Source organism: Urocitellus parryii, chromosome X, assembly GCF_045843805.1.
Source record: "Urocitellus parryii isolate mUroPar1 chromosome X, mUroPar1.hap1, whole genome shotgun sequence".
NCBI classification, from domain to species: domain Eukaryota; kingdom Metazoa; phylum Chordata; class Mammalia; order Rodentia; family Sciuridae; genus Urocitellus; species Urocitellus parryii.
This window is the reverse complement of record NC_135547.1, coordinates 106,371,978-106,392,997: the sequence shown is the minus strand read 5'-3', so window position 1 is coordinate 106,392,997 and position 21,020 is coordinate 106,371,978. Positions and strand designations below refer to the sequence as shown.

General features: G+C 32.8%; 1 protein-coding gene across 3 annotated transcripts in view; it reads right to left on the bottom strand.

The window, feature by feature from the left end:
- Positions 1-21,020, bottom strand: part of Dmd (dystrophin) — a 2,014,880-nt gene that overhangs the window by 640,677 nt on the left and 1,353,183 nt on the right. For all 3 annotated transcript variants that reach the window (XM_077794046.1, XM_077794047.1, XM_077794048.1), the window contains one exon: positions 11,274-11,506. In XM_077794046.1, the coding sequence (XP_077650172.1) occupies positions 11,274-11,506 (233 nt within the window). The remainder of the gene's footprint in view (positions 1-11,273; positions 11,507-21,020) is intronic.

Below are 21,020 nucleotides of genomic sequence, written 5' to 3'. Positions count from 1 at the left end.
GAGAAAAATATTCATTAGTTAAGAGTATCATGGCAAGCATAGGCAGTAGACGATATCTATTCTTTCCTTATTAAATAAGGAAAATAATCCAAATTTTGTTCATCAGAAAGCCACAAATATAGAAGCACATCAACTCCATTAAAATACTCAATCCTCCCATGATCCCTTGAAGTTAGGAGTGGTCATGTGATATGATTTCCACCAATGCAGTATTACAGACCTCTTCTATGTGAGACTGACAGAAAAGTTTTTGTTATCCTAGTAAATAGGAGCAGACACAGCTAGAATATGCTTTACTCTCACCATTTCCCCTTCTTTCATTTTAAAAACAGACATAGTGTCTGGAGGCAGATTAACCATCTCAAGACCATAGGAAAGAAAGTCACAATTTGAGGATGTCTAGGGATGGAGAAAGGAGTTTGAACACATGGTTTTATAGTTTATACCAACCCAGCATACATAATCCTGGAATTTTCGTCTGTAAGAATAATAAACTCCCTTTTGGATAAGCCACAGTAGTAAGGATTTTGTCACATCCAGCCAAGGACCATCTTAAGAGTATAACTGGAAAAAGTCCTTTAATTACTAAAATTCTTAAGAGTGTCTAAAAGTATAATTGTTTTTGCTTGATGTAATACATTAACTAATAGGATCCTTTCATTTATCACTGATCAAAACCAGGCATAAATTGGACTACATGTAACAGTTAAAGTAAACACATATGAATATGCCCCATAGCATATTCTAAGTGCTAAGTAAAACTAGTCATTCATGAAGTGATGAACAATATTTATAATGCATTTAGTATGTTCTTAGATGCTATGACAAATACAATATCATGATTGCCTTTAAGTAAATTTAAATGAATTTCAAGGGGTAAAACATAAAAATTAAAAATTTACATGATAATAAATGTTTGAAAAGACAAATTTCAAGATACCAAAGTTTTATAAGAAAATATAATTAACAGCATAATTTTGTAGCTAATTATTGATTAAAATGAACAATAAATATTAGAGTTATCAAGACAAATTTCATCAAGAAGCCTGGAATAAATCTCAAAGGCTTCAATACTCTCACTGACTAGACAACTCTATTTCTGATCATTATAATCAACTACAAGGAGTGTGAATTCTAAAGTCATTGGTGTGGGCACTTTATAATTGGATTTGGTTGAAACTCACACCTTGAAATGGTTGCATGGTTATCATCTAAAAGATTTCCTAATGCTAAAAATAAAGTATATTCTCATTTTGATTTAGAGAACAATTTTCCTGAAAAATATCATTATATATAGTTTCTTGCCTGCTTGCATTCTTTGCAACTACTGTGACCTGCCCCTAATAACCCTTCTCTTCAAAGGCTACTTAACTCCTATTATAAAACTTAAAAAGAATCAAACTTGGGTATGAGTGGTAAAGTGACAGTCTAATTTTTATGTCAAATTTTCAAAGGTTACTCTTGGTTCAATCTGTGGAAGGTTTTTATGATTTTCACATACAATGAAATGACAGAAATCTTCACTGTAACAAAGTGGCTAAAATTATTTTTCCTTTCACTACAATCTAGGGTACTTTATGTTTAGAAAAAAAGAAATGAAGGAGTTAAGTGTAAATTATTTTCTCTCTCCACTTTTTAAGGTATAAAATAAACTCAATTTCTATCTATATGAGTCCTCCCTTATTCATGGGGGATATGTTCTATGATCTCCAGTGGAAGCCTAAAACCACAAGTAGTACTAAACCCTATAATTTATCTTTCCAGCTTAACAAAGTACATTCTTGGTGGCCATAGCTTTTACTGTTTGAGATGTGACAGCAAAACTAGCATGAATTTTTCTTTCTTTTCCATTTTATTTTTTTATTAGTATATTATAATTTTACATAGTAATGGGATTCATTGTGAGGTATTTGTATATGCACAAACCTAATTTGATCAATTTCATTCCTCAGCACTTCTCTTTTCCCTCCCCTCCTCCCTCCTCCATAATCTCCTACCTTTACTCTACTGGCTTTCCTTCTAGTTTTTAAAATTATTTTATTATTTGTTGAGGGATATTTATTTATTTATTTATATGTGGTGCTGAAAATTGAACCTAGTGCCTCACACATGCTAGGCAAGTGATCTACATCTAAGCCACAACCCTAGCTCTCTCTTCTATTTTTTTTTAAAATATCTTTTTGTTTCCTCATAATTTCACAGATGGTATTTCACTCTTACCATAGCAACCTCAATGTACAAGTTTTTCTTTCATTATTAAGTTGAGAACTTCCACCTTTTCATTTAAAATAAGCACTTGGCTTATCTTTGCCATACTCAAATTGTAAGCATCACTTCTCTTGATCTTTGAGGCCATTAATAAGTAAATGAAGGGTTACCTGAACAAAGCACTGAAATACCTCCCTGGACAGTTCAGTTCATCTGAAATTGAGCTTAGTGACCAAAAGACAGGTAACATATACAGAATGGGTACAGTGGACAAAGGGATAATTCCCATCCCAGATGGTATGGAGCAAGAAGATGGCAAATAATTTTATCATGTTACTCAGAATGGTGTGTAATGTGAAAGTTTAACATTGTTCATTTATGAAATTTTATATGTAACACTTTCAGACCATGGTTGATTGCAGGTAACAAACTGCAAATAAAGGAGAAGTACTGTGTATGCTTTTGCTCCAACTGAATTTTCTTAATTTCTAGTTAGAGGGAACTATGTCAGGAAAAATCAGGACATTTCTATTCTTGAGACAAATAATATATAAAAAACAGAATATATACTTTTCTTGACAAAATCATGTGAGATATAAAATTCTTGAATATGAAGGTACACAGAATTTAAAATATAAAGATAAAGGAGTCTGGAAGCATGTGTGAATTACTAAAATAATATTCAAAGTTACATTTATAAATTGAGTAAAAAATTGATTCAAAACAACTCTAAATATCCCATTATATTTAGTGAATTCATGAAGGATGACAAAAATAGTCATGTCCAATTTCTTCTCTTTGAAATTAATGTATCTATAACTACCTTGGAAATTACTGATCAATTTTGTTAGTTTTCAAAATTTAAAAAACATTAGAACATATGCAAAAATCAATATTAATTCCCAGATTATTGAATAAAAATCAACAAGATACATAGAAGGAGAAAAATAACTTAATTTTCTTCTATATGAGAAAGGCAGGCACATATTTAGAGGTAGAAAATAAATATATGATTGATCCATTCATATATGTACATATTGAAACTATAGTAGCACTTCTTTCTCTTATGGCCAAGACTATCCTCTTCTTCCTGATGTTTCCCTTAAAGAGGATGCACTCTAAATTTGGAGACTTTACTATCCTTAATTTTAATCTCTAAGAACAGTACTCTCACCAGAAAGAATTCACCAGATGTATGAAAACTTGGTCTTATACCAAAGGCCTTTAAAAGGCAGTTCATACATTTCTAAATAATCTGCCTGACACTGTAAATCAGATGTCTTCAAAATATATATTTGAGGGAGGATAGAAAACACTAGTAGCATTTAATTGCAGAATATTAAAATATCTACTCCCATATAGTACATATATCACTTTAATATAAGGAATCATATACAGAAATGTGTAGATGTGCAAAAACACTTTTACTAATGATGAGTAATCACTGCCTCATCTCTTTCTCAACTAATTATTTATTACCATAGACAAGGAAATCAAATTTAAATCCAAACTCTTACTCCATTGTCTCTTTCCCAGTTCATTTCCTTATGGACCCCTACCTGTCTCTAATGTGCTTTGTTAACATGGGTTTGTGATAGTAGGAGCAAATGTGACTCCATTTTGTTTTATGACTTCATCCTGTAAAACAACCATGCCAAGTAGAAGAGTCATGGCTGGGGCAAGATGTTCTTTTCCTTTTGCTATAGAAACCTTTAAGAACACAGAACTACCTAATGGGGGATTGTTTCTGTAACTAGGGTAACGGGGCTCTGTTTCTGTAACTGGGGTGACTGGGCTAACTGTGATTGGTTAGGCTTCCCTCCTCTTGACTGCACTGTCCTGCTTCTGTAACCTGGCTTGCTTGCATTGGCTAGACCCCTGAACATCCCTTTTGGGGTTTTCAGGCTTATAAGGAACACCCTTGCAATTGTTCGGGGCTGATCAGGGGAACAGCTTTATGACTGGTCAGCTGCCACCGGTGTGCTTCAATAAAGGCTTGATTCGATTATACGTGAGTGGTCTGGAAGTCAGTTTATGAAACCCTGGGACAATGCTTTAACTATAACAGGTTCCAAAGACAATTTGTTGAATGAAGAAATAAAAGAAAAACCACCCATGTCCCTATTAACTATCATTCCCCTAACATTAAGGTTAATTAAAACTATATCACAGCACATTATAAATTTAATTGCAGACTAGAAGGATCCAAAGTTATGGTGAAACATGAAGCTCAAGAGGCAAGACTTATGACTTAAGGCATAAAAACATAATTTCAAAAAAATAAAAGTAATTTAATTACCCATATTACTTATTTGTAAAAAAAGAGATCTCAGATTTTAGGTACCTTTTTGAAAATAATAAAAATCCGTTTATAGAAAGGAGTTATAACTGTATTCAAACAAGAAAATTTGTAAGTAGAATTCACTATTTAAAAAAATGATAAACTTTAAAAAAAAATCCCAGTGGTATCTCATTGAAAACACACTATACTTGTTTTTTATCAGAATTCATGTGAATACTATGATTCAGTTTTGTGTGATGCGATTTTGACAGAAGACTTTACAGTGAATTGAATTGAACTGTAATAAGATATGCATTTTTATGCATGACTTTGAAATATGTGGTTGAGTATAGCATGTTTATCTTTAAGCAAAAATGAAGGTACGGTATCATTTTCCATAAAAATTTTGTTATGAGACTTAGAAAATGGGATTTTTGTGTGTGTGCATTTGCAACTCTGTGATTTTTTTTTATTTAAGGGGAGCTTAATTCTGTCATGACCACAGGGTATAAAGTAAGTAATGTTACTGACATTGACATATCTTTACATCCTTCAGTGAAGATAACAGTGAACTTGGCTCCTACTAGGTAAGAATAGAAAATTGTGTAGATGTGGAGCAGTGATCTACAGGGTAACAAGCCATCTATTGGAAACATATGTATTTATTGGAAGATAACTGAAGCACAAAATTTGTAAATGTCTTTAGCCAAGCAAATCATGGATTATTCTTTGTAGAATGCAATACACAGCTTCTATATATGGAAAGACAGGATACTCTGGTATGGTATTTCTTAAACAAGGTTGTGCAGAAACGTACTGGTAAGATGACAGTTGTTACATAAAAGAGGAAAAAAAATCTTTAATATCCTTGCCCTAAGATGACTGTCACCCAACTTTTGAAATCCATTGGAAGTACTCAGAAATAAACTGAGTTTAGTTTGTTTTTTTGCAATTTTGATGTAGAAATGAGAAAACATGTAAGCAGGGGACAAAGGATCATAGAAAAAGAAAGAAACATTATCTATTCTCAAGAGGTCTGTATTTATTTTAGGACAATTACATTTACTAAATGACCTTAGCCAAATTAACTAAATTATCTGTAACTCTTCTCATTTGTTTGGTAAGGGGAACTTATTTGTAATATGCACTTTCTGCTAGGATCATGGCAATAGAATAATTCCAAGAAACACTCTTTTCTTTTGTTTCATTTTGTTTTTAGTTTAAACAATCAATAACATTTTAAAATCTCACCCCACACCACTGGTCTCATATACTTTGTTTTACTAATACTGTAGGTTCATGATAGAAAAGTTCATTTGTCATCAGATTGTGGCTAAATTTATTCAATGAAAATTATAATCAGAATGAGTTTAGAGCCATTCAAATGCTCTTTGTGACACTGTAACCAGAGTTTTAAAATAATGGAAGTTTTATTAAGGCCTTTGACCTCAGCAACAACAACACAAATTGAACACATCCAAGTGATTATTTCCCATTTAAATATATACTGTACCCACTAAAACTGCTCAATCTTGCAATAATGAAATTTTCTAGGTAACAGTGTAATGCACAGTTAAAAATGAATCTTGAACAAGGCTATTATCATCTTGTCCAGATTGGCCAATTTGTCTCAACTCCAACCTGGAGAGGTCTTATTAGAGGATAAAATGTCTTTGCCAATTTAATTCTTTATTCAATACAAGTGCTGTGGTTCAGATTTAGTGGTGAACACCTGGCCAAAATGACTAGAAAAAAGACTATAATTAGCACAGGCAATCAGACACTAGTAGTATAAAAAAATAACAGTATCATATGGCCACCTAAATCCAATTTGTTGATAGCAACACTTATCTCCAGTGTTCCAAACCTCTCCCTAGATTTCCTATCCAACTCTCTCCCTCTATCCTTCTTTTTCTCCCTCCTTCTCTTTTATCCTTTTTAATTTTCATTTTTCCTTCCTTTTTTTCCTTTTATCCTCCCTCCTTTCTTTCCTAAGGGTCAGAAGTAACAATCTGACTCTAGATAGATGTTTTCCTTTGACTGATAGATTATACACAAAAAATAAAACTGCTAATTATCATCAGAACAATTTTATCTCAGAGCAATTTCACTTAAAATTATGAAATAGGAAACAAATTTAATTTCTCAATTATAGATTATAAATAATACTTATTATCAATTCAGAATTTTAGAAAATAAACTTTTAGCTGCATGTACTTTTTAACATTTAAAGTTTTAATTTGCATGTATCACATGTATATTTCTCTAAAAGATAATGGTCTATTTTTTACTCTCCAAAATTTAGCAGTAGAGTTACTTAATTCTATAGTGGCTACATTTTAAAAATCCCAAAGATGACTACATTTTATTTTTTAAAGATTAATATTGATTTTTCATATTTTCATTTTTATTGGTTCTTTTTAGTTATATATAACATTAGGATTCATTTTGGCATAATTATAAAGACACATAATATAATTTGTTCTGATTCAATCCCTAGTAAAATCTCAAAAATTAAAGGTGTAATTTTAATTTCCATGTTTTGCTTAATTTGCTTAGTATAAGTTATTATCTAGAAATTGTGGCAGCTCCCATTTTTTAAAAAAAGAAATTTAATTTTAATAACGTATGCTAAAGACAACAGAAGCTTTTTGCCAGGTGTGTGATTTTAAAATTTAACATCTAAAGCTACTGCAAGGCTAGCATATACAAGTGTATGTCCTTATATCTTTTCTGGGGTCAATATTTCAATTACTGCATGTCTAAGGTGTGATCTGAACTTCATGCATTCAAATCTAACTTCTTGAGTCATAAAATATCTTGTTACATCATGTCACCTAACTTCTGATGCTTTGCAGTTACAATTAGAATCCCCAAATTCTAATCTGTTAAAAATTTAATCTCCTTATCATATTTCATTCATATTATCCATCAACAATCTACATTTATTGAGAGCCAATCACTGAATGTGTAAAGGTCAAGAAATTATATTTGGGGTAGGTACTAATGTATAAATGGTCTTTATTTTGTGACTCCAGGTTACAAAGTTGAAGTAGTTAAAGCTGTTGTTTAGACTATGATAATTTTTCGCAGTCTGGCTGGGCACAATTCAGGAGCCACTTGTCAAAAGAAACTAACTTTATTTTTAGAACCACACATGCCAAACAAAACAGCTCCTCAGGAAAAACCCTCAGAGCCCAACTGCCACCACCGGCTTTCCACAAGCCTCTCCCCAACACACACAAGCCTCTCTCCACCTCCCACAATCCTCCTGCTTTTGAGGCCAATTGGCTGAGTCACGTGGGTGGAGCCAAAAAAGTCCCCCAATGAGCAGCTCCGTGGTCTGAAAGGGCAGAGAAACAGCCCAATGAACATCACTGCAGAGGAGCCAATCAGCTAGATGTTGCTGGGGCCGCTGTGAGCCAATCATCAGCTGGCAGCTGGAAGTTTCCTGGCAGCTGGAAGTTTGCTGGGGCCCCTACGGTTGTGGCTCTCAACAATAATTACTGCCTGAAAATCATTTTTTTTCTGTCCTTTATCCTTGTTCATTGCCTGAATTCAGTGTTCATTGGCTGTTCAGCATCCTTTCTCTCTTTTACTGTCAACAGATCCCAAATTCTTTTAGCTGAGGGAGGGGAGATCATCTCTCCTTCATTGTAAGGGACTTTGAAAGAAGGCTTTGAATAAAGGTTCTCTGATTTTCTCTAGCTAAGAGATGGGTGGGACCAAAGCAAGGTCAACTGGATTCTCTCTTTTAGGCTTTAAATTTTGAACATAGTTACACAGGATGAAGAAAAAGGAGTATCATAAAGAGACTCAACTAATTTCTGCTAATTAGGTACCTAGGCATGCTCAGATCTTCATCTAAGCCTTATTCCATTGCCTTCATGCTAATTCTAGTAAATTCACTTTCTGATGATATAATCAGAGAATGATTTGTTATTTGCATCCAGACAAATTGATAGACAACTGAAATTTTTACACTGGATGATTTTACTTTACTGTTTAAAATCCTTTAAGGGTGGCCACTGCCTACAGGCCATTAACAAATCTCCTCAGTCTGGCAAGTATCCCCATTAGTTAGCTCCACTTCTCTCTATCCAACCTCATCAATTTCTTTATTATCATACAATCTTAACTTCAGCCATATGGAATCACAATTCTTGTTATGTAATGTTTTTCCCTACCTCAGTTGGTGATTGACATGTAATGTGTGCTAAATATTTTGGAGCTATCACTCTAAAATTTATCTTTATAGCATTATTATTGTTTTTCTCCCTTTCAACATTATACCTGTGCATTCTTATCTTGTACAACTTTGTATTTCCTGAGTACATAGTAGCAGATCAATAAAAGTTTGCTAAAGGAATATATGAATAAACAGGTGTTAATAGAATTTCTACACTATACAAATAACTTTTGGGATATTAACTCATTTCTCACATATCAAACATTAGAGGCAGGATTGTTTTATTTAAACTTTTACTCAAAGGAACTATTTATTTATTTATGATATAATAAAATGCTCCCTAAACTTACCTCTCCTTCTTGTTTCATTCCATATACTATATTTCTTTAATAATCAATTATGATCATTTCATTGACTATTTAGTGATTAAAGCTATAAAAGGCAAGAACTGACAGTGTCTTCATAAATTACTTTTCAATGTAAAAGAAGGAAGCAGCAGAAGTATAGTATCCTTACTATTTAGCAAGGTAAGGGAAATTGGAAATATATGTTAATAAAATTTAATATAAACATATTCATATATATGAATGTATATTTACAAATATAAACTTAATTTTCATATTATACATATATAATTTATAAATGTTAATTTTCCCTGCCCCAGGTATGGCTCTTCAACACTTCTTAGCTAATTTCATGCCTATATTTAAAGATAATCTCTGTGAAGGACACCAAATTAATAGTACTTTCCGAAAAAGACAAATTTATTAGAGAACTTTGAAGACTACTGAACATGACAATGGCTTCTATAAAGGCTAGGCTCATGAACCCATCACAAGGGAGTGTGTACTTTCTCGCTTTAATATCAAGGAGGTTGTACAGGAGGTCATAATATTAATGGTGGAATAGGGTGCTGATATGGAAATCAGCTGTCAGTTCCATATTATTATGTCACATACAGTTTGTATAATACAAATGCCCTGAGTGAGAAGGTTTCCAGAGTTTGCTATGAAACTTAATATTGATCCTAACATTTTCTGAACACTCACAGTAAGCAATGCAAAATATTTTTTTCATGCACTACTTAATTTAATTCTCATGGTAACCTATGAGGCAGATAGTATAATTATCCATATTTATCAGAATGATAAATTCATGTTTAGGGAGGTTGAACAACTCATCCAAAGTCACACAGCTATAGTAATAGAGCCAAGCTTTGAACCCAGACAGTCTAACTCCAAAGCCTATCTTTTAAACACTATAATATATTGCCTCCTCTGATAAATAATACTCATGGAAGTATTAGTAAAATGATATCATGAAATAATGTAGCTCTTGTTTCTGCATCTATCAGCACATTTCAATATAAAATTATCAGCATAATGTCTGATATAGACCATAGACACAAATATATAAATACACACACACACACACACACACACACACACACACACTAAATAGTCACTACAGTTATAGTTATTATAGGCACTGTATGTAGTAAGTAAGAACCCACATTTAGGAATCAAACAGACTTGGATTTGAGTACTTGCTCTGCTACCTAATAGGAGGGTGACATCTATGAATCTGTTTTTTTTCTTAAAAAATATGGCTATGAACACTTGTTAAAAAGCAGTAGTAGAGGGGCTGGGGTTGTGGCTCAGTAGTCCAGCACTTGCCTAGCTTGTGTGAGGCACTGGGTTCCATCTTTAGCACCACAAAGATATTACCCGCACTGTCTGCCCTGTTCCTTGTTTTCAAAAGGCAATTATTTAACACTTGAATACCTCCACAATTGATTATTTCTTTTGAAATGTTTGAAAGCTTTTAAAAGTAAAGTGACTATGGTGTCTGAAACTTTCAAAATTACTTTTTCACCCATTCATAAATATAGAAGATACCAATTATAATTTTTTACCTAGATAAACCACATTTGTATCAACATATTTATAGGTTTCTAGCAGATGTCATAATTTTACCAAATGGATTCCAATGAAACTGATAAATGAAATATTGTATTAAAAACATGTTGATTTGAATATGGCAGGGCAGAAATACCAATATTGAGATCTAGGTTATTTTAAAATATTTTATTGCTTGTTAGTTTTCTTTTTTATTTATAATTAACTTCCAATTTTCCTTATTATTTAAAGAGGAAAATTGGCACAGACAACTTAGAATAGTAGATAACAAACAAGTCCCAGATTATTATGTTTGATTCTGTGATACATAATGGGTACAAAGTTCCAAAACAGTTTAAATGTAAACAGTTCGATGAAGCTGATTATTTGGTATCAAATAGATTTTTAAAATACCACTTGTTTGTTAAATTTAACTAAGCCAACTATACTTGAAGGCGTATGCTTTTTTCCCTTATATTTTCCTCCTTTTAATTCATGATTACTACAGTTAATTGCCTTAATTCATACCCTTGCTCATACTTGGGCTGAACAGAGTGGAGAGAGTAGTGTGCTTGCTGATAGAGAAAGAACTGTCTAAAGACTTGGTTGGAAATGGTCTAGGAGAGTGGTGTGACTAGTGGAAAAATCTGTAATTTAAGGTAAACCTTCTGCCAGCTTTTATATTTGTAACTCATACCTTCTGCTTGATGATCATCTCGTTGATGTCTTCAAGATCACCGACCATCACCCTTTGTGATTTTATCACTCGATCAAGCAGAGAAAGCCATTCAGTAAGTTCTGTCCAAGCCCGGTTGAAATCTGCCAGAGCAGGAACTTCCAACAGCAATGAAGATGGCATTTCTAGTTTGGAGACAGCAGTTTCCTTGGTAACCACAGGTTGTGTCACTAGAGTAACAGTCTGACTAGGAGCTAAATTTTTTTTTGAGAAAAGAAGAAAAAGAAAATTAGAAACACAAGCTAAAGAGTGAATTTAATTAACAATTAATTTTAATTAAAAGGCAACAATTTGATATTATTATTTATGACATATCTGTTTATAACAATGTGAATACTTCATAAAATAATACATCATAGGAAATTCAAAGAAAATATCAATTCAAAGAAAATATCAATACATACTTAATAATCTTTCAAAATGATAAAACTATTCTCATGCTTGGACAAATAGTTCGATTTAAATAATACTTCTCAATAACAATTATATAGACTAGGAAATTGGTAAACAAAAGTATTCAGACATTTCCAGGTGAATAAGATTTACCTATTTTTTTTTCATTCAGAGAAAAAAAGGAAAAACAAAGGACTGAATAAAATCTTATTTCAGACTTATCGTTTCTTTTATAACTAGTCAATTACTTTGGAGAAAGACCCTAGGGAAATCAAATTCAATGAAATGTTCTTGTCTTAGCTCTGTATTTTATTCTGGGAACAGTTAATCTTATGTTTTTCTTTACTTCTAGATTGATAATAAAGTGACTAGCAGTGAAGAAAAACCAAAGTACATTATTTTTTGGAAAATGAGAGCTAGTGAAGCTTTTTCTATTCACACAGGAAACACTGCTTTAAGGTCAGCAAGAAATCTTAGTATTAATAGTGTTGAACACTGCAGTGTAAGATAGTACACATGGTAATGGTTAAGATCTGACTTCTTGGGGTAAAAAGACCTGGGAATGAATCTTGCTCTCTGCCTAGGAACTCTAGGATGTTGGCTAAGTTATCTAATCTAAGCTTTAGGTTTTCTTCTGGGTAGAGGAGGAATAATAACGGTAATGTCACAGAAGCAGTTGTATGGATTCAATTACTAATACAAGCAATGAACATACAATGATACCAGAAAGAGAACATCATCATTACAACAACAGTATTAGTACAGTGCCTGATATTAGTAGGTAATCAATAATGCTGTTAGTATTTTTATAAACACCTGATTAATAACAAACAAGCAAAAACACTCCACAAAGGAACATGGTGATAAAGGATGGTAACCTGGATTACTGGGGAAAGAGTCAGAGGACTTTGTGGAGCCCTGTTTTGACTGAAGTGGGCTGAACTTGGTTCATGTGAAATGATACTAAATAACAACACACTAAATAACTAGCACACAGCTGTGTTATAGGAGGAGAGTGGTGGAAAGGAGGAATGGTATCCACTTGATAACCAATGACCTCAAGAGCTTAATATAACTTGGAGTCCAGCAATGAACAAATATTAGATTATGTAGTTCAAAAGGGGAGTTTTCAGGGAAAACTGCAAAAGACATCTCAGTAGTAGAACTTGGAGGCATGGACAAGGGAATTATACCAGCAACACGAAACAAATGTGCCATTTTGTACTGGATTTTCATTCTGAGGTGGTCATATATTAAATTTTATGTTTGAATTGTAGTTTAGATTTTTTTGGTAACAGGGATTGAACCCAAGGACATTAACCTCTGAGTGATACCCCCAGGTCTTTTTAGCTTTTGAGACAGGGTCATGCTAAGTTGCTTAGGTCCTCACTAACTTGCTGAGACTGGTCTCAAACTTGTGATTCTCCTGCCTCAGCCTCCTAAACTTTTGGGACTACAGGTGCACACTACCATGTCTAGACCGTTTGGACTTTTAAGATTGTCTATTCATTTGTCAGGCATGGTGGCACATGCCTATAATCCCAGCAGCTCAGGTGGCTGAGACAGGAGGATGGTAGGTTCAAAGGCAGCCTCAGAAAATTAGTGAGGTTGTAAGCAACCTAGTGAAACCCTGTCTCAAAATAAGTGAGTGGTTAAACGTCCTTGGGTTCAATCCAAAATTGTCTCTTCACTAGAGAAGATGAGATGTATGGAAGAATGTTTCTTATCTCCTGAACTTCTTAGAGACACCAAATCTTGTACAGATGGAAGAACTAATCTTGAACAAGGCATAAAGAAAAGTGTTTGAGATGTCGAAATCAAAATCCAATGCCAAAAATTAATGATTGAAATAAAATAATACTGAGGAGATAAAGAAGAAGTTTTATTTCTTGATGCTATCTCATGTCTCTGAGGCTCTTTCTAGAAAGAAAATGAAATATAATCTAAAGCAGAAGTAGCATTTTGTGATCCATAGTCTAGGGGAACTGTACACAGGAACAAACAAGGTCTAGAAACCTTAAAAGGCTTTCCAGCAGAGGAGCTGAATCCCTGGAAAGAACACATTGGGTAAGTCTGAAAAGAGAAATATTGAAATATCACCATAGAAACTCACTGCAGAACACTAGACTCACTGAAAAACAGGACAAATTATTCCTAAGTAGATATACAATGAATACCCAGCCAATATTCAGCAGATTAGGAATATTTCAAGGTTATGTGAAGTGTCCTACAGTACTTCTTTTTCCTTTGGAACTTGACTTATTGAAAATTGGACTTTCAAATGAGAAGAGGAAGAGAGACTTTTTTCTTCTCTAGACCAACAAAGAAGTACTTAATGAAGTGGAAATTATCATGTCATCTTAAATTTTAATATAGTGAAGGATGAGATTGCAAAGAATGTTCAGACTTCAATGAGCAGACTACTGTTTTCTGGAAAGTACTTTTGGAAAAAATGTCTATTGAAAAGATAGTCCAGGGATTAAGATTTGAAAAGGGAAAATGATTCAAGACAATTAAAACATTTTAAGAAGGGTCAAGGAATAATGATAACATAAAATTCTCCACTGAGGAAAAGGAACAAGTATCTATCATCTATTTAAATTTCTCTATATATTTATTTACTTATTGGTTCTTTTTAGTTATACATGACAGTAGAATCCATTTTGACGTAATTATACAAGCATGGAATGTATCTTGTTCTAATTCAGTCCTTAGTACCTCTCCTTCTACTTCCCTTCCCCACTCCCTGCTCTCTTCCCTCAATTGATCTTCCTGCCATTTACCTATAGTTGTTATTTTTTAAAAAATTATTTTCTTGTGGATGTACAATATATAGCAGATAGATTGAGAGGTCATGCAATGAAACTATCTCTGCACCAGTCATTCATTTCTGGTCTCTATTGCCATGTGAGAACATCTTAATCCCATGGAAATGGAGGGGGAACCATTCTTTTATGCACTGCTCTATTCCTTGCATTTGATTCAGGTCCTATATAGTAGGTGCCTGTTGATGTCCTCCAAATAAATGAATGAAACCTTTTTAAAAAAATCTATACAAAATACTAAATTACTAAAACTTAGAAGACTTCTATCTACAGTGAATCCTGAAAGTTATTATATAAGAATTATTTCTTGAAGGTTAGAACATAGAACATGTATGTCTAGGCTCTTGCTATTTGGGCCATTTTAGTTATTTTTAGAAGAAGAAAATAATATAGGAAGAGGCACTGTTTCAAAAAGATAACGGAGGCTCAAGTATTTAATAGAACAAATAAAACTAGTTAATCCTTCTCATCATGCCCCACTTTTCTGTAAAAGCAGGACAGAACCCTGGATCAGGAAGCACAATGCCAAACAGACTTTCAAGTTCAGATAGGTGGATAAATATTTGCTCTGCCATGTCTTAGCTGTGTAACTTTAGGCTGCTTATTTAACTGTTCTGAACCTTCATTTACTTCTCTGGATAATAATTATTACAATAGTACTTTCTTCATGAACAGCAGTTTTTACCATTTCTTAGATATACAACCTTGGATAAATAATCTTTCCTGAGATTGAAGACGTCTTTTGGTAAGGGATTCCAGCATTCTTGCTAAATTGAATACTTCAGATCCTTAGTCTTAACCTATGTAACAGTACTTTAGCAGTGAGAACAGTACTGATCTCATGGAATTGTTTGAGGGATTTTATGATGTCATACATGTAATTTATATTCTAGTATTGTTATGATAGTAGGTATACCATTTAGGGATTTTTTCTTCTCCATTTTTCCTTTGCTGCTCTTTCAATGTTTATTGACTCCTCATTATCTCCATTCTCACATTTCAGCTTCATATCCCTCCATTCTCCACAGGTTCCCTCATGCCTCAATTTCTATTCTGCATTCTCCAATTAGCAAAGGCCAATTCACACTTTTGTGTCTTTTTGTATATTCTCTATGCTTTTTGAAAGCTTTTCTCTCCCTTTTCTGAGAATCATTTCCTATTCAAATCCCAACTCTAAATTTCTGTGCATTTTGGAGGACCATAAGTGTGTAACTATAAAGACACCATCAGGAATAGAATTATAACATTCTTTTGGGTTGTAAACACTTTAAAGTTTTTAACATTTTCTTACATAAATATATTCATCACTAGGAAAAAAAATGTTTTACACCACTATTGGATTTTAGGGTTGGTTGGTTGGTTTGTGGTTGAAATAAATTTTATTGTATACATTTAAGGTACAAACATGATGTTAAGGGAATATATATATATATATATATATATATATATATATACACTGCATAAAATATATGTGGAAAAAATAAATGGATAGAGTATATAGATAGTATCATAGTGAAGCAAATTAGCATATTCAGCATTTCATATAGTTATCCATTTTTTTGTTGCAAGAGCAGTTAAAATCTACTCATTTAGCATGAATCCCATATATAGTACAATTTAATTACCTAATAGTCCTCATGTTGTGTATTCTATTTCTAGATTAATACATATATCCTACATATCGGCTACTTTGTATATTTTGACTTATATCTCCCATTTCTCCTATCCCTACTCTGGTATTCACTATTGTGTTTTATTCTCTATTTCTGGATAGTACATTTTTTAAAGATCCCACACGTGCATATGTAATAATTTTCTTTCTGTGTTTAGCTTATTTCACTTAGTATAATGTCCTTCAGTTTTATCAAAGTTGTGGTGAATGACAAGACCATAATCTGCTTTAGGGGTGAATAATAAATATCTCATTGCATATATGTATCTTAGTTTCTTTGTTCATTTGGTCATTGATGGGCACCTAAGATATTTACATTTTGGGACTATTATGAATAATACAACACTAAGCATGTGAATGTAAATTTTATTATGAGATACTGACTTCATTTTCCTTGGTTATATACTCAGTAGTGTGATTGCCGGATCATGTAGTGGTTTTGAGGAACCTCTATTATTTTTCATAATGCTTATACCAATTTATTTTCCCACAAACTATGTATAATGGTTTCCTTTCCCTCACGTCCTTGCCAACACTTATTATCTCTGACTTTTTTTTTTAGAAATAAGAGCCATTTTAACAGGAGTGAGGTGAGTATTTCATAATGATTTACATGGTTAATGAGGCTTAGCACCTTTTCGTTTGATGCCTTCTTTTGAGAAATGTCTATTCAGGTTCTTTGCCTATTTTAAATCAGATGTTTCTTTTTCAGTATTGAGTTAGATGAGTTCTTTGTAAATGTTGGATATTAACCCCTTATCAGATATACATGGTATGCACATATTTATCCCAATTCACTGGCTGCTGTTTAATGTTGTTTCCTTTGTTGTGCAGAAACTTTCTAGTTTGATGTAGTCTCATTCATTTTTACTTTCCTGGCCTGAACTTTGATGTAATATCCAAAAATTAATTGCCAAAACCAACATCTAGGAACTTTCCCCCTATGCTCTCTTCTAGAAGTTTTATAGTTTCTGGTCTTATATTTAGGCCGTTTATCCACTTGAGTTGATTTTTGTATACTATATATGGTAAGGTTCTAATTTCATGGTTTGAATGTGAAACTTCCATTTAACTAGCACTATTTACAAAAGAGACTATTATTTCCCCCATGTTTGTTTATTTTATATGGGTCTAGAGACTAGCTGATAGTAACTGAAAGCTGAATTCTAAACTCAGAAACCTTGGTTCTCAAGGAGTAATTTTATAACATAAAATAGAAAGAGGTTGATCTCCACCTACTTTACACATTTTATTAGGGCCAATTCTGTTTATAACAACACTATTTACTGTTTTATTTTTTTCTGAAAAACTCTTGTTTGAATAGTCTGATTATTAATGATTTCAGCATACTCATGAATTTGTTATAAAATGAAGATGTCTACCAAAATTGTGGTTTTCCATCCACAGTTAAACAGAAAGTCAAGCTCAAAGGAGATAAAATGAATTAACTTTGTCACATCAGAATAGTAGCATGAATAACTGTAGGTGAAATATACTATTGCAAACCACGAGATCTATATGTGTGTGTGTGTGTGTGTGTGTGTGTGTGTGTGTGTGTATTCATTCCAAGCAAAACGTTTCAAAGGAGAAACTTTTAGGTTCTTAGAACATTGATCTTACTTTATTATGCATACCATATTGACTCACATTACATTTCTAGATAATTTTAATATAAAGAACATGAGGTCCTTTCATTTCCTCTATGTCATGTTACTAGAAACATATAAATCATTTCAGCAGGTATGAACTGGACTGGAAGATCTGTTAAGGGGGTAGAGTGAGTGAATTTACAAAGTCTGAGTAATATATTCTTGACTATAAGGGTCAGGGAGGGATTTGTGGTTATTCCAAAGGGGTTTTCTATTAACTCTATACCTTAAAATATAGAGGATTTTTGAGAGTGCTTGAACTTGTAATGCTGTTCAAGTAAGAAGTTAAATTACATAAACTAGTACACAGAATTTTCAACAGGATGTTCTGGGATCAGTCTCCAATTCTCCTCCCTAAGAAGCATGGGAAATGGTCTCCTCACCAACCATCAGGGGTATTTTCATCCTTGCCACATTTAATCCTCCCTTCTAGTCTGATCAGCTTGGTTGGACATGTATCTCTCGTCTTTGGCCCATGTCTAGGGTCACAAGGAATTGGTGCTGGGATTGGCTGTTTCAGATATCAATTTCTCTAACCCCTGTGGAAATAAATTGTATTCTTTTTAAGTTCACTGGAGGAAGTGTCTCTTCCTGCATGGGATCCTAACAAAAAATAGTCTTTCTGATGTCATGCCATTAACTGTTACTCCTTCTAGGAACAGACATTGATGTCCTTCTTGCTCAATCACCTAATGCCAGAACCATGTGTACAATGATACATACAATCAAGCCAGCTAGATAGATTATATGTGTGTGTGTGTGTGTGTGTGTGTGCGTGTGTATATATATATATATATATATATATATATATATATAGAGAGAGAGAGAGAGAGAGAGAGAGAGAGAGAGAGAACAAAAGAGAGAGAGAATGCAAGAGAGCTTGTTTGAATAGTCTGATTATTAATGATTTCAGCATACTCATGAATTTGTTATAAAATGAAGATGTCTACCAAAATTGTGGTTTTCCATCCACAGTTAAACAGAAAGTCAAGCTCAAAGGAGATAAAATGAATTAACTTTGTCACATCAGAATAGTAGCATGAATAACTGTAGGTGAAATATACTATTGCAAACCACGGCTTTTCTCTGAATATTTTGTTAATTAAAAGGTGTTGGCTTTAGGAAGGAACCCTTGTTTTTTCAAAAGTGTTTGAAGAACATTTCTCTAGTCTAAAATTTTAATTGGTTTCAGGGGTACATGATTAGTCAGACTAACAGCTTTACTTAGAGCTTTAAAGAAGCTACTAAATCTTTAGAACACACACACATACAATGTGTATGACACATTTCCTTTGAAGCAGTCACACACAGTTTTTCTGTAATTCACAGATCTCCTTTGGTTGATAAGAATACAAGAAGCACATATTCTATTCCTAGCTTTGTTTTATGAATCTGGGTAACTTTTGTTGTCTTTTTTACTTTTATATATAAAAAATAAGCCAACTTACTAAATGAAAAGTGATTGACTCACATTAAAAAATATATGAGGTAATATCAAAAAGTGCTGTTGAATATTTCTTTCTCCTCACTATTTTATGTCAACAGAAGAAAGCAAAGATATATGTGGTTAAATCTCATTACTGTTTATTACTATAGGGCATAGGAGAGATAGTTCCTTCCATTTCATCAATAGATAAAATAACAGTAAGCAACATTTGGGGATATATTCTTTCTGAATATTTGAAAGGATGGCATGTGGCTTAATGAAATATGTAAAAGTATTGTTATCAAAACTGGAAATCATGTCTAGATTCTAAGACAGATGAGCTCTTGTATGCAGGAGAGGAAGAATCTCACTTTTTCCCTCTAAATATTTGTAGTCTATACATGTATGTTGAAAAATTAGAAACAAATGTTATGAACACATATTTATTTTGTCTCCATTTTTCCATCACTCTAAAGAGTAAATAAATCATACTAAACTATCATCAATTGACATTTTAGCATAATAAGGGCTTGTGTTCCACATGAACAAGGCCTAAAGAACTAGAACTTAAGGAATCATGATAATATTTCTGGAGTATAGAGAAACATTGTTTTATATGGAAAAAATGTAATTTTAAAGTTTAGTGATGCTACCTATCTCACTTTTTAAATTGATACTTTCCTTCTTCTTAGGAATGTAATGTAAATAAAATATTTATTGTACTTAGAAGGAAGATAGTTTACAACCAATACTACCATAGCCACCATAATTTATTCAGAGATACCTTTGTGCTAGGCAAGATTCTTGATACACTCTTTTTTATTTAATTTTTACCAAACCTCAGAATAAATATTAACATCCTCATTTTATCAAAAGGCAAAGTTACTTGTGTTAGAGCTCATATTAACAAGTGACAAGTACTGAACTAGTGTGGTTAACTACTATACATATTCCAAAAAATTATCTGAGCCTCAGGAATATTTCTTACATGTTCCACTTAATATGCAAGAATTATTAGCCACTCAAATATTTGTCTCCATGAGTTATAAGTTTTTAGTATATTGTACTGAAAAATATGTCTAACATTATTTCTAATTTGGGAGAGAATATCACTTGATCTATACCTAAAATATGGATTATAATAATTGAGTGCAGTGTGCTTCTTTCTACAACTTAAATATTATTCTTGAGAAATGTCTTCAATATGACTTCAAACATCCATCCTTCCTTCACTAATTTGAAGAAACAACCCTTCCATTTTCCTTTTTACATTTCCATCTTCTAAGTGAATTACAATATCCTATAACTCACATTATATGAATTCATCCTACATAAAATAAAAATCAGTGTTTCTCAACTTCAGCACTATTGACATTTTGGTCTTGATAATTCTTTGTTCTGAGTAGTTAACCTGCTCATTGTAGGATAAGTATTATTTTTAAGTATTTATGGTTAGAGCACCTCTCAATTTTGACAACCAAAAATGTCTCTAAGCATTACCAAATGCCCTGAAATGATAAAAGTTGCTCCTGATTGAGAATTAATTAATTAAAAGGGATTTTAATTTATTTTTTCTCCACCCTCATGTCTATGCTATATTCATTTTAGTGTTTGTTCTAGATATCCTTTATACCTACCCAAATTTGTGTTTTCTTTTTTCTCAGAAGGCTAGAGTAAGAGAAAGGAAGTGCTTCTCTAACCCACATGATATTGAGCAGGCATTGAAGAAACAGTAAAATAGCA